Source organism: Rhinopithecus roxellana, chromosome 3 (assembly GCF_007565055.1).
Source record: "Rhinopithecus roxellana isolate Shanxi Qingling chromosome 3, ASM756505v1, whole genome shotgun sequence".
Classification (NCBI taxonomy): domain Eukaryota; kingdom Metazoa; phylum Chordata; class Mammalia; order Primates; family Cercopithecidae; genus Rhinopithecus; species Rhinopithecus roxellana.
Genome location: NC_044551.1, coordinates 84,680,595 through 84,702,039, shown reverse-complemented (window position 1 = coordinate 84,702,039; position 21,445 = coordinate 84,680,595). Strand labels below are relative to the sequence as shown.

Here is a 21,445-nt window from a genome sequence, read left to right as displayed (position 1 = left end):
TGCCTCCCGGGTTCACGCCATTCTCCTGCCTCAGCCTCCCGAGTAGCTGGGACTACAGGCGCCGCCACCTCGCCCGGCTAGTTTTTTGTAGTTTTTAGTAGAAACGGGGGTTTCACCATGTTAGCCAGGATGGTCTCGATCTCCTGACCTCGTGATCCGCCCATCTCAGCCTCCCAAAGTGCTGGGATTACAGGGTTGAGCCACCGCGCCCGGCCGAAACTATTTTCTACTTCATCTTTTTTAGGTTTTATAGTGATTGTATTTGGCATGAAGCCATCTTGCTGATGTATTTAAAAATGTAAAATTGCAGCAAATGCCTTCCTTTTCTTGTTCTTTTTCCAAGACTTGAATCATAAGAAGGCAGTTGTTAGGACAAAGTGATTTTAAAAATAAAATCCCATGTGTAGCAAGGTTAAATTTTTTAAATTCATGAACCTCTTGCCTATTTAGTTGAATGCTTTTAATAAAATATAGTAACTAAAGTAGTCTTTCTGATTTGAATTTCCCCAGTTATATTGTGAATATTTTCAGTTTTCTACATGTTTATAATGGTAGGAAATACTTCTCCTATCTCCATCCAGCAAAACGTGGCAATGCAAAACTAACAGAATATTTCATTTGGGTCCTACAAAAGCAAACTTTTTGTTAAGCTTAAGTTCACAAAAATTTTATATATTAGCTTATCAGAATGAGATTTAAAGTAGTGATTCCTTTAATAATTGAGGGTATAAAACTTGCAATTTAATGAAGCATTCTAAATTCAAGGAATCAGATTTCATTGGTAATGTGTGTTCTGCAGTAGTGAATTAGAACGGTACCTTACTGTAACAGAGCAGCCGATGACAAAAGGGACAGTGAAGCACACTATTAAACTTAAAACTCTGACAACTCTGGCACTTGCTGTTGCTTGTTTTATATTATTATTATTCCAGATGGGAAATTTTTTATTGTAGGTGAGTCTTTTTTTTAATTATCAGGAGCCAGCAGAATTGGCTTTGTTGTGTGTTACTTCATACTCCTGTTGAGGCTGCTAGGGCAATGAAGGGGGAAAAGAAAAGGTTTGGAGGCCTTGGAAGAATCATAGAATTTGTGATAAACATCTTGATCCTAATTGTGGTGCTTAGTAAAATTGCAAACCAGGGAATATATCATAACTAAATAGCTAACAGCCAGTTAAGCTAAAAGTAGAAAACTCTTCAAGTGGATAAGCAAGTGAACTAAAATTAATTTATAGTTAATACTTACATAATACTATATTAAGTGCTTTATATAGTTGATTCATTTAATCTTCCAGCCACCCTATAGGTTAGGTACAGTTATTTTCTCCATCTTACAGAAATAGATGCAGGGTAGTTAAATAATTTGTCTATCATCATATCACTGGTAAACTATTAGAGCTAGGATTTAAACCTAGATACTGTACTGTAAATACTGTATGTAGTTTTTGTAGAGTCTTCATTTGTTCATATAAAATGGAACTTACGTGTCTACCAAATTACAGCAAATCCTAGTTTTTTTGGATATTGACTGAGACTTTCTGCTCCCTGATAAAATGAGGATTTCACAGAAAATGTACAATATGGGAATAGTTAAATTGTAGCTCCTTTTAAGGTCAGGTAGCTATTTTAGCTTCATTCAAATTATGCAAATATGTTATAAATATGGCAGTGTTTCTTTTATCCAAGAATTTATCATCTAAGACATAGGTATGTACAAATAACTCACAGTACAAACAATGGTAAATATTCAACACAGAATTCTGAAAGTTGAAAGTAAGACTAATAATACTGGCATGTATGGCAGGGCTTCCTAGAAGGAGCAGTATATGATCTAGTCCTCATATAGAATGGTTAGGGTTAGTGAGAGAGTGAAAGAGCCATAATGAAACTGCTTTTGTTTGTTAATACAACAGATCCAATCCAATTTTGTTTCTTATAATCTTCATTACACAGGTTATAAGCCCTGAGAAGTATGACATAAAATGTGCTGTATCTGAAGCGGCAATAATTTTGAATTCATGTGTGGAACCCAAAATGCAAGTCACTATCACCCTGACTTCTCCAATTATTCGAGAAGAGAACATGAGGGAAGGAGGTTGGAAAGCCATTAAACTTTTTACTTTCTATTAACTTTTTTTAAAATTTGTCTACTCTTTAAAATGGTATTAAGCCCTAGAAGGCAACATGCTGGCATTACATGTGAATTTGATAGATTTTACTTATTTAGCAACCGGTTTTGCCTAAGTTAATTTCCCACAGAGTAAATGCTCTTTTTAGTGATGTATTTTTATATAAAACACTGTGGTATGATTGATTTTCTTGATTTCTTTCTTTTCTTGCTAACCTCAGATTTCTGGAAAAAAACTTCAAAATTACTTTTACTGGCATAGTCAATGCATGAAAAAATGGTTTTAAAATGTTGCTAGTGACTAGGGGGACACAACTTTAACTTGGCATTAAGAAGTTTTTGCTCTTGCCTTGTCTTACAAAAAAGACAAGAGTTTTCACAAAATTGGCTAAGTATTCATAACACTTATATTTTTAAGAGGCATTTTTAAATATGTGATAGTGGATTTGGCTTGTCCTGTGGTAAATATTTCTAGTTCTCTGAGGTTGCTCTTTGGCTTGGAGCGCTTTCATAAATGCAGAACATCCTAATGCAGGAGGATTTGGACATTTGACCCTAATATCACACTTCAGATACTGAAAAATAAACTGTGTAAATGTAGATAGTGAGTCACAGCACAATTCAGGGTTTTTAAACTTAATTTACAACTGTAGAATATGAAATCCTGCTGGTGCCAGCAATGTTGCTTTAGGGACTATTCTGTAACGTTTTCAGAGCTTCAAAAGCTTTTAAGCTGAAAAGCATGATCAGTGTCTGCAGTATGTTGGTTCTGTTGTTTTATGGGTCAGATAAAATTTACTTTGTTTCCTTTCATGTTTTTATACATCTTGTTGAGTATGAAGTAACAGTCTACACTAATATTTCTCTGTGATACAGGTTGAGGAGGAAGAGGGTACTACATACTTAATATTAAAATTAATTTGTATAAAATAGCATCAGTAGTCTCTCAATTACTGTTTCTTTAAATTTGTTTTCTTGGAGCAATTTTTTTAAGACACTGGGCTTTTCACAACCCAGGAAAAGAACATTTTACCAAAAATGCCATTGGGAGATGTCTAATTTTACATACTTTGCATGTATACCATAATCAGATGATATTTATATCTTAAGCTTTGCATCTTAAATGAGTTTTGTGTAAAGGATTTTCTTATGTGAACATGAGTTTCTACTCAAGGTCTGGCCATGGGTGTTGCTGGAGAAACAGTTCCTGAGTCAATCTGGTCAGGTCATATACAGCATATGGGATTTGATAAAACTGATATGATATATTATAAATGTTGCTATATTTAGTGTAAAATTATAACCATTTAACTTTATTTCAGAATACATTTTGTTCAGTTATATTTATACTTTATTAAATTTGTACAGTATCAAGCCATTTTATGTTGTAAAAGTCTAAAGTGAATAGTATCATATTTGCAGTAAATTATTTGATAACCTATCCCTCCTAAAGGAAACAAAATTATATTTTTGTCTGACCCAGACTTGAGTTAGAATTATTGTTCTGAATTTCGTAAATATGACGAGGAAAATGATCAGTCCAAAATGGAGAGATTTTGCTTCAAGACACTGAGCTGAAAAGTTGGATGTGTCAAAGTGTAGAAACATTGATAGTGTTCCTTGCTGCAGATAACTGCAGTAAACCATGTCTTTAGCTTCATTATGAAGATTGCTTCTTTCTTGCTGCAGAATAACGGTATGTATTCTCTCTCACTGCAGCTCCCAATGCTCTGTGTCTTAAAATCATTTAAAGGCTATAGCTTGCTTTGGGGAGTTAGTACAGGGGTTAAGGAAGGCTTTGCCGGAAGAACAATTGTGAATCATGAGAGTTACTACTTGCGCATTGTGTGGTAGCCTCTTTAATGCATAATGGTCCTTTTTAATAGCAAAAATTAATAAAGGAAATGATTACATTGTCCAAATAACTGTTAAACGCACGACAGATCTGTTTTATGATACTGTGTTTGACAGTTAAACATTAAGTAAACATTTAATTGACTTTAAGCTTGAAATGTTCAGAATGCTCTAACCCTTGCTACAGAATCTTTTCTGCAGCAAGTTAAGTATTGTGTGTGTTTTTTCCCACCTGTAGCTTATCAGGCCCGGCCCAAAGCCTTCTAACAGAGGGGATTGATCCTGTCAGGGGTTGCTGCCAAGACATCGGAAGGATTTTTGACCAAGGTTTTCAAAAGCTCAGTGTCACATCTGCCATTTGATAAAGGAGGGATTTTGGATGCAGAGCCTGGCATTTATTGTCCTTTGTGTGACTGTTTTGTTTGTTTTGTCTTCGTCTCTTGTAGAATTGAGCAGTGTTCACACTAGTTTTTAAATGGTTGAGTGGGTTATATATTTTACATGACCATGTTAATTTGAATTAATATATTCCCATTAACGTTTAATCATAAAATAGTGTGGACACAGCATGTCTTCTAATTGGTGATTAACCCCTTAAAATCTGTGAGATGCATTCATGTAGAACAAGAATTAGCATTTTGTTTTTATAAATTAACTGGTTTTTGTTTTGCTTTGTTAACTGGGTGTTAGGCAACAAGTATGATTTTAGCAGAATATATCTAAGGGGTTAATCTACTTGAAATAGAAAATGGGTACAAAAATCCACACTAAATTTAACAAAAATTTTCTACTTATAGCTGTAATTTGTTTTTAAATTGCAGTAGGTATTAGCTGTGCGTGGTGGCGGGCGCCTGTAATCCCAGCTACTCGGGAGGCTGAGGCAGGAGAATTGCTTGAACCTGGGAGGTGTAGGTTGCAGTGAGCCAAGATCATGCCATTGCACTCTGGCCTGGGCGACAAGAGTGAAACTCCATCTCAAAGAAAAAAAAAATTGCAATAGGTGTCTTGGCATCTTTGAATTTATATCATGGATTAAAATTTCCAAAGTTATGAATGCTTATGTGCAAAACAAAATTTTCTTGCATATTGGAGGAAATAAAATTGTGAATTAACATTAGAAATTTAGAAACATTTTAGAAAGAGATTGCACATTGTCACCTATTTGCATTCTAGCTTTAGCAAATGTAAGTAAATAAGGGACATAGAAAGAGGTCCTTTAGCATGTTATACTACTGCTTTGGGGAAGTCAGCTTTTTCTTTTTTGTGTGTGAGGGATTTTGTTTTGTTTTGTTTTGTTTTGTTTTTGAGACAGTCGCTCTGTCACCCAGGCTGGAGTGCAGCAGCACAATCTCGGCTCACTGCAACCTCCACCCACTTCCCAGGTTCAAGCAATTCTCATGCCTCAGCCTCCCAAGTAGCTGAGTACCTGGGACCACAGGCACATGCCACCACGCCCAGCTAATTTTTGTATTTTTGAGTAGAGATGGAGTTTCACCATGTTGGCCAGGCTGGTCTCGAATTCCTGACCTCAGATGATCCACTTGCCTCAGCCTCCCAAAGTGCTAGGATTACAGGTGTGAGCCACTGCGCCTGGCCTTTTTTTCTTTTTTAAAACTTCATAGTTAGCTGTGCTTTCTTGTGTCCCTTTTCCTTGTCTATTCCTAACAGAATAGTTCATTTCTTATGTTCAGGTTATTTCTAGGTTCAGTAGTTGGTCTTACAAGTTTTGAGAGTACTAATATTTTTGTCTTGATAGCTTCTTTTTAGCACCAAATTCCTCTTTTAGTGTTTATTCTCAAAATGCCACACAGTTTTCCTTGATTATCTGTAAGTCTTTCCTCTAAATATATCTTCTGAAAAATCTGTAGACACAGATTTTCATCTGATTACTTGAGGAGTAAAAAACTAAGAAAAAGAAACCTTAGAGAATGGAATTCTGTCAGTTTCAAAATATGTTTTTTATATGTCATCTACTCAAAATAAGAACAAGTTATCTTTTAAGATACCTGAATGCTTGTAATGAGATATGAGTAACTTGACCAGAACTGCAACTAGTACTCGTAAGATAATTCACTTTTTCTTACTTTTATCATGTATTTTTTCTTTTGTCCATATTCGTTTTATATACTCAATTATTAAACTATTCTAAATGCCTCATAATTTCCAAAGGACTATTATATTTAATATATAATATAATTTTTCTATATTGAGAAAATATACTATTTAAATCACTGAAAGCTGTGAATTAGATTGGAATAATTGCCATTTGCTTATTAATAGCTCGATTAGCAGATCTGCTGTTAATATACACATTTTACAGATGTTTAGATGGATATAAAGATAGCCCTTTGTCTACTTTTATGAATGACTTGCTAATGTAAAGTTAACTTCTTGTCCTGGTTTAGTTACATATATTCTCAACTTTTGTGTAGCTCATTTATGTTTTAATTAGCTTAAAGACCCTACACATCTATCGTCACAGGATGCTGTTTGTTGCATCTTTTCCACTCTTAATTCTGTTTAACCATGCTAGTTCCTATTCCCTGTTCTGCCTTGCCTATTGTTTCTCTTCTATCATTTTTTGAAATACTTTATGGGAACTTTAAATTTTAAAGGGCATTTCATACTCTGATAACTAAAATTTTCCTGTGGAAGGGAGAGCGTTAAACTTTTAGAAATGCCTGTTTTGGGCCAGGTGCAGTGCCTCACACCTGTAATCCTAGCACTTTGGGAGGCCGAGGCTTGAGGTCAGGAGTTAAAAAACAGCCTGGCCAATATGGTGAAACCTCATCTCTACTAAAAATACAAAAAATTAGCCGGGCGTAGTGGTGCACACCTGTAATCCCAGCTACTTGGGAGGCTGAGACAGGAGAATCGCTTGAACCCAGGAGGCAGAGGTTGCAGTGATCCGAGATCGTGCACTCCAGCCTGGGCAACAGAGTGACACTCCATTTCAAAAAAAAAAAAAAAAAGAATGCCTGTTTTGGGTTCTTCATTTTTTTCTGTAACTACAACTATTAAGCATTCTATATTTATCATCAGTTCTTTGTTATATTAGCTCCAGAATAACTTAGGACCATTTAGAGTACTGAACAAACTCAGTAGTTTATTGTACATTCTCATTTATTAAGGTGGATTTTTGTGTTCCCTCTTGTCTTGTTGTCTTTGTGCTAGTGCACTGTGTCCAGTAATCTTTCCTTCAGATTTCGTTTTGGTGGGTAGGGTTTATATTTCCAGAAATTGTTTATTATATTACTAAATTAAGAATTTAAGTTAACCTTTCGTTTGTTCCTCATATTGGATTATGTAAATTTGTTGAAAATATCTCCGTGGGTATATTAAAGTGCTGACAAGCTCTCAAATGGCTCATGTGACACTGATGCTACCTTAAGGAAGTGTCTTGCTCACCTGGTCAAACACCCATTCCTCACTGCATTTTGCCAATTCAATCCATTTTAGATGTAACCTCGGGTATGGTGAAAGACCCACCGGACGTCTTGGACAGGCAAAAATGCCTTGACGCTCTGGCTGCTCTACGCCACGCTAAGTGGTTCCAGGTTCGGAACATCATTTTACTTTTTTCTTGTAGCCTTATGAGAGAGTAGTTCAGTACAACATGTTTAACTGTGCTTAAACATTTCAAAAGACTGCCCAAGCGATACTATTTTAAATATCAGAAAATATGTTAACATAGAAAGCTGGGTATGATGATCTGCATATTGCAGTTAATTATTAATTTGACAATGAACCTAGGTTTGGGGAATGTTTTGTAGTTGGGGTTTTTTTATTTTTTATTTTTAGTGGCTATATTTAAAGTTGACTTGTTTAGGAACATCACGTTTGTGTATATATATTATATTCCATAAGGCTGCAGATTAACTTTGCTTTAAATAATGGAATATGTGTTTAAAGCTTTGTGTATAGTTTTAAGATTTTTTTCCCCCTCTTTCTCTAAGTTAATAAGTGTAGGGAGTGAAAGGTGAGGAAGCAGCTGTTTGGTTTAGTGACTTTGCAGTCATGCAAAGGCACAGAAGGGAAACCAAACAGATTTCCTTAACCTTTCAGTCCCTAGACAAACTTTTTAGCTCTTTACTTTTTCTTTTATTTCTCATGTAGGCAGACTTTTTTTTTTTTTAAGTTTACTGTTTTAAATGAACACAGGTCAAGGTTCACAGGGGATCAAGAAATATTATTCTTGTATAATCTGTTTACTTTGACCTAAATACCAGCTTTTAAATACTAACCCTGGCATAAAATACTGCTGTAAATGGCAGCTCATTGAACCCAATTTTAAGTGTGATTGTTTTTGTTTTTATCTGAGCTTCCATTGAACGGTGGTATTTTAACTTTTTTTCATCAAGGGATATATTCAGTATTTCTAAGATTAATTCAATTGGTTTTTGTGTTGCTCTCAAGGCTAGAGCTAATGGTCTGCAGTCCTGTGTGATTATCATACGCATTCTTCGAGACCTCTGTCAGCGAGTTCCAACTTGGTCTGATTTTCCAAGCTGGGTAAGTAGTATGTAACTGTATAGTATAAAAACATATAGGAAATAATTCTGCAGTTTTTATCCTCTCAGTTTACATATGATTATCAGCTTTATTTGCATTTACTAAATATAGTTTTTCTCTTCGGATGAAAAGTCCTTGGGGGAGTCTTAGAATGTTTAATTTTCTCAAATGTGACTAATTAAAGATTTTCATTGATGTTTCTCTTTGTGTTTTTTTTCTTCTTTTTGTTGTTTTCACGGTATTTTTTAAAAATACTACAGCATTTATTAGTTGATTTTTACATACAATATACAAATGTATAAAGAAGACTGAAAAACTGTTAATCTCCTTATGCAGGGACATTTTTTAAAATAATGTATGTGGTTGGGAACTGTAAAAATTCAGAAATATATATAATTCAAAAATAATACAAAAAAATAGGAAATTCAGTAACACAGAAAGCTACAAAATAACCAAAAACCTTATTTAAAGGCAGATTATCTTAATCTCCTGTGATTTCTTCTAGAAGAAAAAAATTATACCTATTATAGTATATGTTTCTATCTTTATGTACATTACTGTTAGAAACTTTGATTCCTGAAGAGCAAGAATTCAGATAGGGATTCATTAAAAAAAAAAAAAAAAAAAAAAAAAAAAACCTATTGACTCCATACTTGAATTAATGAGAGTGAATAGGCAAGATTACCTTAGTTCTCTCTCTCTTTTTTTTTTAATCTCTTTTAACACAAGCATGGCCTTGCTATCACAGTTTAAAACTGTAGTTTAAAACTTTTAACAAAGCTCATCTTAGAGTTCTTTGAAAAGGCAGTCACATCTACTACATTCTTTATATGGACATGCCATATTTTATTTAACTTATATTCATTTGATAGACATTTGGATTTAAATCTTTTGCTATTAAACCCTTATTTTACCTCATTGTATATATTGTCAAGCTTTTGAGGGCAAAATAAGTTGCTAGGGCTGAAATTTCAAGGTCAAAGAACATGTACTAATTCTTCACCAGAAGGTTAGGTCATTGAAAATTTCAAAAAACTATTAGACTGATTATATTCTTTACACTCTCATAGTTCTGGGATATTATCACACTTCTTAGTTAACAATATGATAGGCAAAATAAGGGTTCGCAAGCACAGTGGCACACGCCTGTAATCCCAACACTTTGGGAGGCCGAGTCGGGTGGATCACTGAGGTCAGGAGTTCGAGACCAGCCTGACCAACATAGTGAAACCCCATCTCTACTAATAATACAATTAGCTGGGCATGGTGGTGGGTGCCTGTAATCCCAGCTACTCGGGAGGCTGAGGCAGGAGAATTGCTTGAACTCAAAGGGCAGAGGTTGCAGTGAGCCGAGGTTGCACCACGGCACTCCAGCCTGGGCGACAGAGTGAGACTCTGTCTCAAAAAAAAAAACTAATTTAAGGCCGGGCGCGGTGGCTCAAGCCTGTAATCCCAGCACTTTGGGAGGCCGAGACGGGCGGATCACGAGGTCAGGAGATCGAGACCCTCCTGGCTAACATGGTGAAACCCCGTCTCTACTAAAAAATACAAAAACCTAGCCTGGTGAGGTGGCGGGCGCCTGTAGTCCCAGCTACTCGGGAGGCTGAGGCAGGAGAATGGTGTAAACCCGGGAGGCGGAGCTTGCAGTGAGCTGAGATCCGGCCACTGCACTCCAGCCTGGGCGACAGAGCGAGACTCCGTCTCAACAAAAAAAAAAAACTAATTTAAAAACTATGGATAGATAGATCAAAGATTAACCAGTCATGGTCTAGTGGCTCATGCTTGTAATCCCATTATTTGAGAGGCCCGAGGCAGGAGGATCACTTGAGTCCGGGAGTTGGAGACCAGCCTGGGCAACAGGGTGAAACCGTTTCTCTAGAAAAGATACAAAAATTAGCCAGGCATGGTGGCATGTGCTTGTGGTTTCAGCTACTGGAGAGACTGAAGTGGGAAGATCTGTTGAGCCTAGGTCAAGTCTACAGTGAGCCGTGACTGTGCCAGGGCACTCCAGCCTGGATTACAGAATGAGATCTTATCTCTTTTTTTTTTTTCTTTGAGACATATCTACAAATGATATTTTGCCTTTCCAATAATTGTTTTCTATTTTAATTAAAAGATAATTCTAGAGTAACAAATACGGAATAAAAGAAATACTACTTAGGGTATGTTCCTGATTGTACTGAAAATGTTCTGGTCTATAAAGTATATTAAGCATAGCGGTATATAGCCTTTTATTTGAGATATTTACTTGTCATGTTGAATTATCAGTCTTTTTCCAGTTTAAGTTTTGAATCAGTAAAGGAAGTTGAACTTTTATCACACAATTCTTCAAGTCTTATTAACATGAATGTATAGTTTTTCTCCTTCAACCTGTTAATACTGTGTAAATAGATTTCTTCATATTGAACTACCTTTGCATTCTGGGAATGAGTCTTCATACATATGAGAAAAGTGTTTTAGTTTGTTTAGGAATTTCTCAGTGACATGAAATAAATTTTTTAAGTTTTGCCTCTGTGCTCTGTCAAATTTAGAAGCAGTGATCATTAACTCTGTAAAAATAATTTAGAAGCTTTAAACTCTGAAGCAGTTTTAGTAGCATCAAAACTTTGTTTCTTGAAAGTTTATAAAAATTGATGTGACATCATCACTTTCCAGTTCCTTTTAAGGGAATAGTGTTTTCTCAATTTCTTCTGTTGTAATTAGTCTCTCTCTTGTGGTTAATTTTGGCAATTTATATTTCCCTTAAAAAATCAACCCATTCAATAGAGTTACACTATTTTAAGGATTTTTTTTAAGTGTTTTTGTATCTTTATTCTTTCTCTCTCTCTGGTTTGTTTTTGGTTTTTTTGTTTGTTTGTTTTTTGCTTGTTTGTTTGCTTTTAATTCTTCTTTGTGTCATTGATTAGACTAGCCAGTAAAGCATTTGCCAGATGGGAGCAAAATTACAATGTGGGTGTTTCAGTATTTAGGTGTTTGGAATTTATTTGATTCTTAATAGATTTTAAATACAATAATTTGTAGGCATTGTATAGCTTCAAATTTATTTATTTATTTATTTATTTTATTTTTGAAATGGAGTCTCTTGCTCTGTACCCCAGCCTGGAGTACAGCGGTGCTTTCTTGGGTCAATGGCAACCTCCACCTCCCGGGTTCAGGCGATTCTCCTGCCTCAGCCTCCCACATAGCTGGGATTACAGGCATGCACCACCACGCCTGGCTGATGGCATTTTTAGTAGAGACGAGGTTTCACCATGTTGGCCAGGGTAGTCTGGAACTCCGGACCTCAAGTGATCCGCCTGCCTCGGCCTCCCAAGGTGTGGGATTACAGGCGTGAGCCACCGCACCCGTCCCAAATTTTTAAAATGTATGGAAATACAAGCATTGTACGTCATCATCCTGCTTCCTGCTTTCTTAGACTTTGGTTCCCTCTACCCACCCAGGGTGTCATTGAAGCTATCTCTGTTGTTGTAAGTCCATGTTTTGTTACTTGTATGAATAGACTCTCAACACCACTGCGTCTGGGCCACTCTTGCAATCTGGATTTCCAGCACTGCAGATTGGTCCTACCCAGGCCTTCTTTGAGTCACCCATGCACTTCACAGGGTGTTTTCTTCTTTGAGGGTGGAAAGCCTTAAGAACTGAGAAGAAAAGAGAATGCACAGGTCAAAGGAATTGAAGGAGCATTGACTATGGCAGGGGAAATGATTGAAGAAAGTCAAAAGTGAAAAAAGCTGCTGGCTGATCTTTGAAATCATTTACATATAACAACAAATACATTAGTATTTTGGTACTTTTTAAAAACACCAAAATGTCAGTATTTTGACATTTAAAATTCGCTCCTAGTATTGTATTCTTTAGGCAGTGCTTTATCTGTTTTACTGCTTTTTTGTCTCCTCAAAATCAGCTCTATTGTAATCCTCATTAATAATTTATTACTTTACAAGTTTATCATTCTATATTTATTTTCCTCAGGATTTTCTGTTATTATTTTACAAACTTCTTGAGTTGGATACTTGATTCATTGATTTATTCTGTAGTTATAGAGGTTTTAAAGCTGCAGTTTAAAGATGAACACGAAGTTTTGGCTGTATAGGTAATGCTTTGTAATTTGTTTTCATACTATCTTTAAGCCAACAGTAGTTTTGAGGGAATTTTATTTTCCCACCCTCTCCCTGAGACAGAGTGTTGCTCTGTCTCCCATGCTGGAGTGCAGTGGCTCGACCTCAGCTCACTGCAACCTCCACCGGCCGGGTTCAAGCAATTCTCCTGTCTCAGCATCCTAAGTAGCTGGGATTACAGGCATGCGCCACCACACCCGGCTAATTTTTGTATTTTTTAAGTAGAGACGGGGTTTCACCATGTTGGCCAGGCTGATCTTGAACTCCTCACCTCATGATCTGCCTGCCTCAGCCTCCCAAAGTGCTGGGATTACAGGCGTGAGCCACGGCGCCCAGCCCAGGGAATTTTTATATTCTGCTTGGTTGAAGGAGGTTTGCTTTTGTTTTTGTAAATAATATCTAGTTTTTATGGCATTGTGATTCAAGAAATGTAGTCTGCTATTTGCAGTTTTTTTAATTTAACATGTTTTTTGTTGCCTAATATATGTTCAATTTTTATAAACTATGGTTATTTAAAAGAAGAGATCTGCTCTCAACAAAATTAAGAGGTATAATGTATACTTCTTAATTTTTGAACTTCAATCATTTTGTTCCTTTTTTTTTTTTTTTTGAAACCAAGTCTCACTGTGTCACCCAGACTAGAGTACAGTGGTGCGATCTCAACTCACTGCAACCTCCACCTCCTGGGTTCAAGCGATTTTCCTGCCTCAGCCTTTCAAGTAGCTGGGATTACAAGGGCGCACCACCATGTCTGGATAATTTTTGTATTTTTAGTACAGACGGGGTTTCACCATGTTGGCCAGGTTGGTCTCAAACTCTTGACTTCAAGTGATCTGCTCCCCTCGGCCTCCCAAAGTGCTTGGATTATAGGTGTGAGCCACTGTGCCCAGCCCTCAACTTCTTACTGAATAGGCTGAGGGTGAGGAAAGAAGGTTGTTATTGCTGTGTCCAGTGGCAGAGATGGAAGATAACACCCATATAAGTGAATCTGTGCAGTTCAAACTCAAGGGTCACCAAATAGAGTCCCACATACCTCCTGCCGTCACACATACAACAGCCTCCCCGACACTAAAGTAGTATGTTTGTTACACTTAATGAACCTACATTGACCTGTGACTATCACCCAGAGTCCCCACAGAATAGATTTTTGTCTCTAGTTTTCATGTCACGTTCCACACAAGTACAAAGATGTCATGCAAATCTGTTCTCACCTTTTTTGATAACTCTTCTTTTCCTTCCCCTGTGAGAGATGATTGGATGATTGCTTATGAAAAGGAGGAGGATTTGGCTACCCGCAGCCTTGTTAGCAAATGCACTCTCCTGTGTCTTCATCAGATAATACTGTGGCACTCCAAATGTGATGGATTTTATTGCCACCCCTTCAGTTTCAGGTTTCAACCCAAGAATGGACTCCTAGAGCTTTTGTCTTTGCAGGATTTGCTCCATTTGTTTCCTGAACCTATTTTACCATTTCCTTTCACAATTTATATTCCCCTGAACCAAGAGAGCATTTGGGTATGTGAAGCTAATTTGGGGTTCTATGAAATTTTTTTTTTTCCTACCTCTTACTCCTTTGGAAGATCTTACCTTTATTTTTTCTTTAATCTGCATTTTAGCCAAATGCATTTATTATTGGAAATAATTACATGTGAATAATTACCATTTTTCTGCTCTTTCCTGGTTTCTTCTGTTCTTTCCTGGTTTTCAAATTCTTCAGGATAACAAATTCTAGTGTTTTTCTTTTCTCTGGTGAGAGAGAAGATGGTCAGATGGAGTTTTTACTTTTAGGAAAATTTCTTCTGAAACTGCTTATAATGTGATTCATTTTACCTTTCTCCAAATTGAAAGTTATTGGTGAAATTTTTGGGATTTGTTGAATCAGCTGTCATCCCCACCCTCATCTCTCTGGAGAGCCAAGTTAGAGAGTTGCCTAAGCAGGGTAAACACTCTGTTCTTCGAGAATGTTCTCTGTCACTGGCCTTTTCCTCTGTTTGATTCAAGCTGTTACATTTTTTCTTGAAAGGCAGTAGTGTGTATATTGTATCATTTGTTTTTGAGACAGGGTCCCACTCTGTCACCTAAACTGGAGTGCAGTGGAGCAGCCTTGGCTCACTGCAGCTTTGAACTCCTGGGCTTAAGCATTCCTTCTGCCTGAACATTCCTAGTGCCTGTGACGACAGGCACATGCCACCACACCTGACTAATGTCTTTATTTTTAGTAGAGATGAGATCTCACTATGTTGCCCCATCTGGTCTCAAACTCCTGGGCACAAGCGATCCTCTCGCCACGGTCTTCCAAAGTGCTGGGATTATAGGCATGAGCCACCATGCCTGGCCCTAATACATTTCTTTTTTTTTTTTTTTTTTTTTTTTTTTTTTTTGAGACGGAGTCTTGCTCTGCCACCCAGGCTGGAGTGCAGTGGCCGGATCTCAGCTCACTGCAAGCTCCGCCTCCCGGGTTCACGCCATTCTCCTGTCTCAGCCTCCCGAGTAGCTGGGACTACAGGCGCCCGCCTCATCGCCCGGCTAGTTTTTTGTATTTTTTAGTAGAGACGGGGTTTCACCGTATTAGCCAGGATGGTCTCGATCTCCTGACCTCATGATCCGCCCGTCTCGGCCTCCCAAAGTGCTGGGATTACAGGCTTGAGCCACCGCGCCCGGCCCCTAATACATTTCTTAATTATGTTTTGGAGGCAAGAGATCTTCAGGTTGGGTCTGTGCTATTGCCATAAACAGGAGTAACTTTTTTTCTTTTATCAAATAAATTTGAAATTCTTATGAACTGTATTATGTTTGATTTTATTTAGCATTCAGATTACTTACTTTGAGCAAATCCTTAAGTAACAATGCCTGCTTTTGTGGCCTTTCCTTTACCACTGCAATGAGGATTGAAAATGGTGTTCTGCCTTAAAATTAGTAGTTCTTTTGTCATGAATCCATGGTGATGAAATAAAGAAAATATAGGTGGAGTTCTGTTGTAATGTTGGTCTGACGTCAGAATTGCTGTGTGCTATCTAAACCTTTACAATAGTATAATTGCAGTAACTTACAAAAGGCATGTAATTTTTTAAATGTTTATTACAGGCCTAGCACAATGGCTCCTACCTGTAATCCCAGCACTTTAGGAAGCTGAGGCGGGAAGGTCACTTGAGGCCAGGAGTTCAAAACCAGCCTTATTTGTATAGCAAGACCCTATGTCTACAAAAGACAAACCTAAAAATTAGCCGAATGAGGTGGCGCATACCTGTAGTCCCAGCTACTCAGGAGATTGAGGTCAGAGAATCACTTGAGCCCAGGAGTTTGAGGCTGCAGTGAACTATGATTGCACCACTGCACTTCAGCCTGGGTGGCAGGGCAAAACCATGTCTGTCTGTCTGTCTGTCTCTCTCTCTCTCTCTCCCTCTCCCCCCACCCCCTTCTGCCCCCCACCTCCTCTCTCCCTCTCCCTCCCCCTCCCTCTCTCACTCACACACAACACGCGCGCGCACACACACACACACACAATGTTTATTATATATTTCTAAACAGTGTCTTACGATGAGTGTTTCAGCAAAAAAATCTGTTATTGAGCTGGGCACAATGGCCCATGCCTGTAGTCCCAGGTACTCAAGAGACAGAGGCAAGAGGATCTTTTGAGGCCTGCCTGAGCACATAGCGAGACCCTATCTCAAAAAAAAAAAAAAAAGATCTGCCACAGTATGGATGAACGTTGAAAACAGTATGCTAAGTGCAAGAATCCAGGCATGCAAAAGGTCACATGTGTGATTCCATTTATATGAAATATCAAGAATATATAAATCCATAGAGACACGTTGCTTAATGGGTAAGGGGGTTTACTTTGAGGTAATGGAAATGTTTTGGCACTTGATATGCACAACATAGTATAATAATGCTGCTGAATTATTCACTTTAAAATGTTTAATGTTATCTTTTTTGAGACAGAGTCCCTCTTGTCGCTCGGGCTGGAGTGCAGTGGCATGATCACGACTAACTGCACTCTCGACTTCCCAGGCTTAAGTGATCCTCCTAACTCAGCCTCCCACGTGCATAGGACTGTAGGTGCATGCTACTGTGCCTGGTTAGATTTTTTTAAAAACTTTTTGTAGAGGTAAGGTCTCACTGTGTTGCCCAGCCTGGTCTGAAACCCCTGGATCCAAGGGATCCTCCCAACTTGGCCTCCAGAAGTGTTGGGTTTACAGGTGTGAGCCACCATGCCTGACCAGTTTTTTTGTTTTTTGTTTTTTGTTTTGAGAATGATTTATCAAATGTAAAGGAATCACTCTCAAAGAAAGGTGGAGAAAACTGCTGTAATTATTCTTCCTGCCCAAAACCAGTTGAAATACGTTGAAATACATTAACATTTCTTTTCACATATTTTACTGGCTTTCAGAGGTATTTGTAAGTAATACAGATTTTAGTGGTGGTGGTTTGTACTAATAGTTCTCCTGGCTGTTGCTGATAGAACCAACAAAGAGTTCTAAAATGATAGGACACTGACATTGCAGGACAAAGAACAAACAGTCTCAGCTTACAAAAGAATCAGCAAACCGTACATGAACTAACTCAGCATTTAGATAGCCCCTAACAAAAATCATCTATTTAACTTTATGCACACCCCCAAATCACTAAAAGCTGTAAACCTTTTCCCTGCAAGACATGACCATTTTTATTAAGACTTTCATACATTTCATCATATAAAATAAAGTGCTGTGAGTAAATATATTACAAAAATGCAACAACCTGCAAATGGGGTTACAAATCAAAGTCTGTTGTGCATGTATCAATGTCATTTGGACTATGTCAACTGGACTATGTAAGTGGCTTTTGTATATACAATTGCCCATTGTTACGGTATTCATAAAATCCTATTTTAAGAGCATAAACATCTTAATTTGTAAAATGGGAATGATAGTCATATCTACCTTCAGAATGTGATTATAATGATTAGAATTGGTTAATATTTGTGAAGACTTAGAGCATCACTTAGCAAGGATAAGCACTCAGTAAGTGGTAGCTATAATGAAGAGGATAACTGCTACTACTATTAGCCAGAACTCCTAGTGCTAGTGATTGTTTCCAGTCTGTTACAAATTAAGAGCTGGGCAGAATATTTTTTTGTGCTTTTGTTGTGTAGTATAGCCCTATTGTAAATCTTAGTACTGCCATTGCTGGGCTAATTAATGTGTATCTTTTAAAATTTTGTGACCGGGTGCAGTGGCTCACACCTGTAATCTTAGCACTTGGGGAGACTGAGGTGGGCAGATGACCTGAGATCAAGAGTTTGAGACCAGTCCATCCTGGCGAACACAGTGAAACCCCGTCTCTACTAAAAATACAAAAAAATCTAGCCGGGCGAGGTGGCGGGCGCCTGTAGTCCCAGCTACTCGGGAGGCTGAGGCAGGAGAATGGCGTAAACCCAGGAGGCGGAGCTTGCAGTGAGCTGAGATCCGGCCACTGCACTCCAGCCTGGGCGACAGAGCGAGACTCCACCTCAAAAAAAAAAAAAAAAAAAAAAAAAAAAAAGAGTTTGAGACCAGCCTGACCAACATGGAGAAACTCCTATTTCTACTAAAAATACAAAATTAGCCGGGCATGTGGTGGCTTATTCCTGTAATCCCAGCTACTTGGGAGGCGGAGGCAGGAGAATCGCTTGAACCCGGAAGGTGGAGGTTGCAGTGAGCTGAGATTGCGCCATTGCAGCCTGGACAACAAGAGTGAAACTCCGTTTCTTGTTGGGGGAAAAAAAAGTTTTGGTACAGTTTGTCACTTGTGCTTTAAAGGAAAATTTTACTGGTTTACACTCCCACCAATGAAAGTGCCTGTGTTACTGAAATCTCATCAAGTGGCTTTGTTTGTTTTACATAGGTCTTTATCTCTACCAGAGCTGGAAACTTAATACTCATGGAAGCTAGTTAATGTTGTCTCTCTGGATCACCCATTGATGAAAGATACTTACTGAAACATAGTAGCAAAGAAAGCATAAGGGAAAGAAGAGAAAAAAAAAAAGCATCATTTTGATTCAGAAAGACCTGGGTTCACATCTCAGCTTTATTACCTAGCTACATGACCTTGGACAAAACTATTTAGCTTCTTAAATTTATGGGGTTTTCTTTTCCATCTTGAATTAAATTATGCATGTAAGTGATCATTTAGCATGGTGCCTGCCACTTACTAAGAGTTACTGTAACTGGAGATGGGAAGGGAAAAAATACACTTCATGAGTGTTTTTAAAAAGCAAATAAGGCTGGATGCAGTGGCTCATGCCTGTAATCTTACCATATTGGGACACCAAAGTGGAAAGATCACTTGAGCCCAGGAGTTCAAGACCAGCTCAGGCAACATAGCAAGACCTCATCTCTACTAAAAATAAAAATTAGCCGGCCGGGCACGGTGGCTCAAGCCTATAATCCCAGCACTTTGGGAGGCCGAGACGGGCGGATCACAAGGTCAGGAGATCGAGACCATCCTGGCTAACCCGGTGAAACCCCGTCTCTACTAAAAAATACAAAAAACTAGCCGGGCGAGGTGGCGGGCGCCTGTAGTCCCAGCTACTCGGGAGGCTGAGGCAGGAGAATGGCGTGAACCCGGGAGGCGGAGCTTGCAGTGAGCTGAGATCCGGCCACAGCACTCCAGCCTGGGTGACAGAGCGAGATTCCACCGAGGTAGGATTACTTGAGCCCAGGAGTTCAAGCTCAGCTGCAGTGTGCTATGATCGTGCCTGCAAATAACTGCTGCACTCCATCCTGGGCAACATAGCGAGAATGTGTCTGTAAAAAAAAAAAATTAAAAATTTTTTTAAAGCAAATATTATAATCCTTCGTTTTTTGAATCATTTAATATGGGGATCTTTTTCTATCTCCAGTTATAATAACTCTTAATAAGTTACTATCTTATATAATTATAGCTACCAAGACCCTTTACATTACAACCTGAAGTGTTGTAATCCTTAATTTGATTCTATTTATTTTTGATATTATCTTTTTACTTTTGAATTATATTCTTCCGTTTTCATTGCTCTTTTAACTATAGACATCTGCTTGGAGAACAGCTATGTTCTTTAGAAAATTAATATGTTTTAATTGCTTACTTCACAACAAATGGTGTCAGACAGTTTAGTTTTATTGTGTGTAAGTATATTGACTTTTGTGTTACATAAATAATTCATTTCTTGACTTTTAATTAATTTCTGCTTTTACCTGCTGATGTAAATCAGAAATGCCTCATTCTTTTTGCTTTTTGTTTTTTTTTTTTGTTTTTTGAGACGGAGTCTCGCTCTGTCGCCCGGGCTAGAGTGCAGTGGCCGGATCTCAGCTCACTGCAAGCTCCGCCTCCCGGGTTTACCGCCATTCTCCTGCCTCAGCCTCCCGAGTAGCTGGGACTACAGGCGCCCGCCACCTCGCCCGGCTAGTTTTTTTTATTTTTTAGTAGAGACGGGGTTTCACAGTGTTAGCCAGGATGGTCTTGATCTCCTGACCTCGTGATCCGCCCGTCTCGGCCTCCCAAAGTGCTGGGATTACAGGCTTGAGCCACTGCGCCCGGCCAGAAATGCCTCATTCTTAAAAGTCAGTCAATAAACAGATTTTGAAAAAGCTTTGAGTCACTTGAAATGACATACTTGAACTGTAGCTGATTATTTAATCTTCACTTTTCGCATAACATTTGCTAAAAGTACTCAGTAAAAATTTGAAGCATTTATTGAAAGTTGTGTATTTTATGACTTCAATTTTGTGTTTTAATCACAACATCAGTATTTTGCTAATTATTACTCTTGGTTTATTTTATCACTGAATTGTCAGGATTATTCTCACATTCTTTTCAAAATCATTCCATGTCATAATCATTTACTAAGTATTTACAAAATTCTGGCTACTTGTATTAGGCAGGTGGATTTAAGATGAGTAACACTGACTTTATCCTCAAGGGTCACAGTCCTTTTGCATCTTAAAATATTCCATACATAGGCCAGGCACGTTGGCTTATGCCGGTAATCCCAGCACTTTGGGAGGCCGAAGCGGGTGGATCACGAGGTCAGGAGATTGAGATGGTCCTGGCTAACACGGTGAAACCCTGTCTCTACTGAAAATACAAAAAATTAGCCGGGCATGGTGGTGGGTGCCTGTAGTCCCAGCTACTTGGGAGGCTGAGGCAAGAGAATGGCGTGAACCCGGGAGGTGGAGCTTACAGTGAGCCAAGATGGCGCCACTGCACTCCAGCCTGGGCGACGGAGCGAGACTCCGTCTCAAAAAAAATATTACATACACATGCATATTCCATACATATACATAGAGTTTTCTAGATGACTGAAGCTTGTCCCTTGAAATATTAAAACTTCACTTTAAAATGAAAATCCATAAAAAATGAAAAATGTCTTGAGGGGCTGTGTGCTGTGATGCCTGTAATCCCAAGACTTTGGGAGGCCAAGGCAGTTGGTTTACATGAGTCCAGGAATCCAAAACCAGCCTCCTGGACAGCATAGTGAGACCCCATCTCTGCATAAATTAGGCATGGTGGCTGCGCCTATTGTCCCAGTCGTACAGTGGCACGACCACAGCTTCCTGCAACCTCAAGCTCTTGGGCTCAAGAGATCCTGATTTGAGGCCGGGCGCGGTGGCTCAAGCCTGTAATCCCAGCACTTTGGGAGGCCGAGACGGGCGGATCACGAGGTCAGGAGATCAAGACCATCCTGGCTAACATGGTGAAACCCCGTCTCTACTAAAAAATACAAAAAACTAGCCGGGCGAGGTGGCGAGCGCCTGTAGTCCCAGCTACTCGGGAGGCTGAGGCAGGAGAATGGCGTAAACCCAGGAGGCGGAGCTTGCAGTGAGCTGAGATGC

The 21,445-nt window shown here is 38.5% G+C and overlaps 1 protein-coding gene across 1 annotated transcript in view; it reads left to right on the top strand.

The window, feature by feature from the left end:
• The window catches only part of ZFR (zinc finger RNA binding protein), a 90,960-nt gene that overhangs the window by 57,773 nt on the left and 11,742 nt on the right, over nt 1-21,445 (top strand). Inside the window, exons 15-17 of the mRNA XM_010378011.2 lie at nt 1,953-2,094; nt 7,441-7,538; nt 8,398-8,493. Coding sequence (XP_010376313.1) covers nt 1,953-2,094; nt 7,441-7,538; nt 8,398-8,493 — 336 coding nt within the window. The remainder of the gene's footprint in view (nt 1-1,952; nt 2,095-7,440; nt 7,539-8,397; nt 8,494-21,445) is intronic.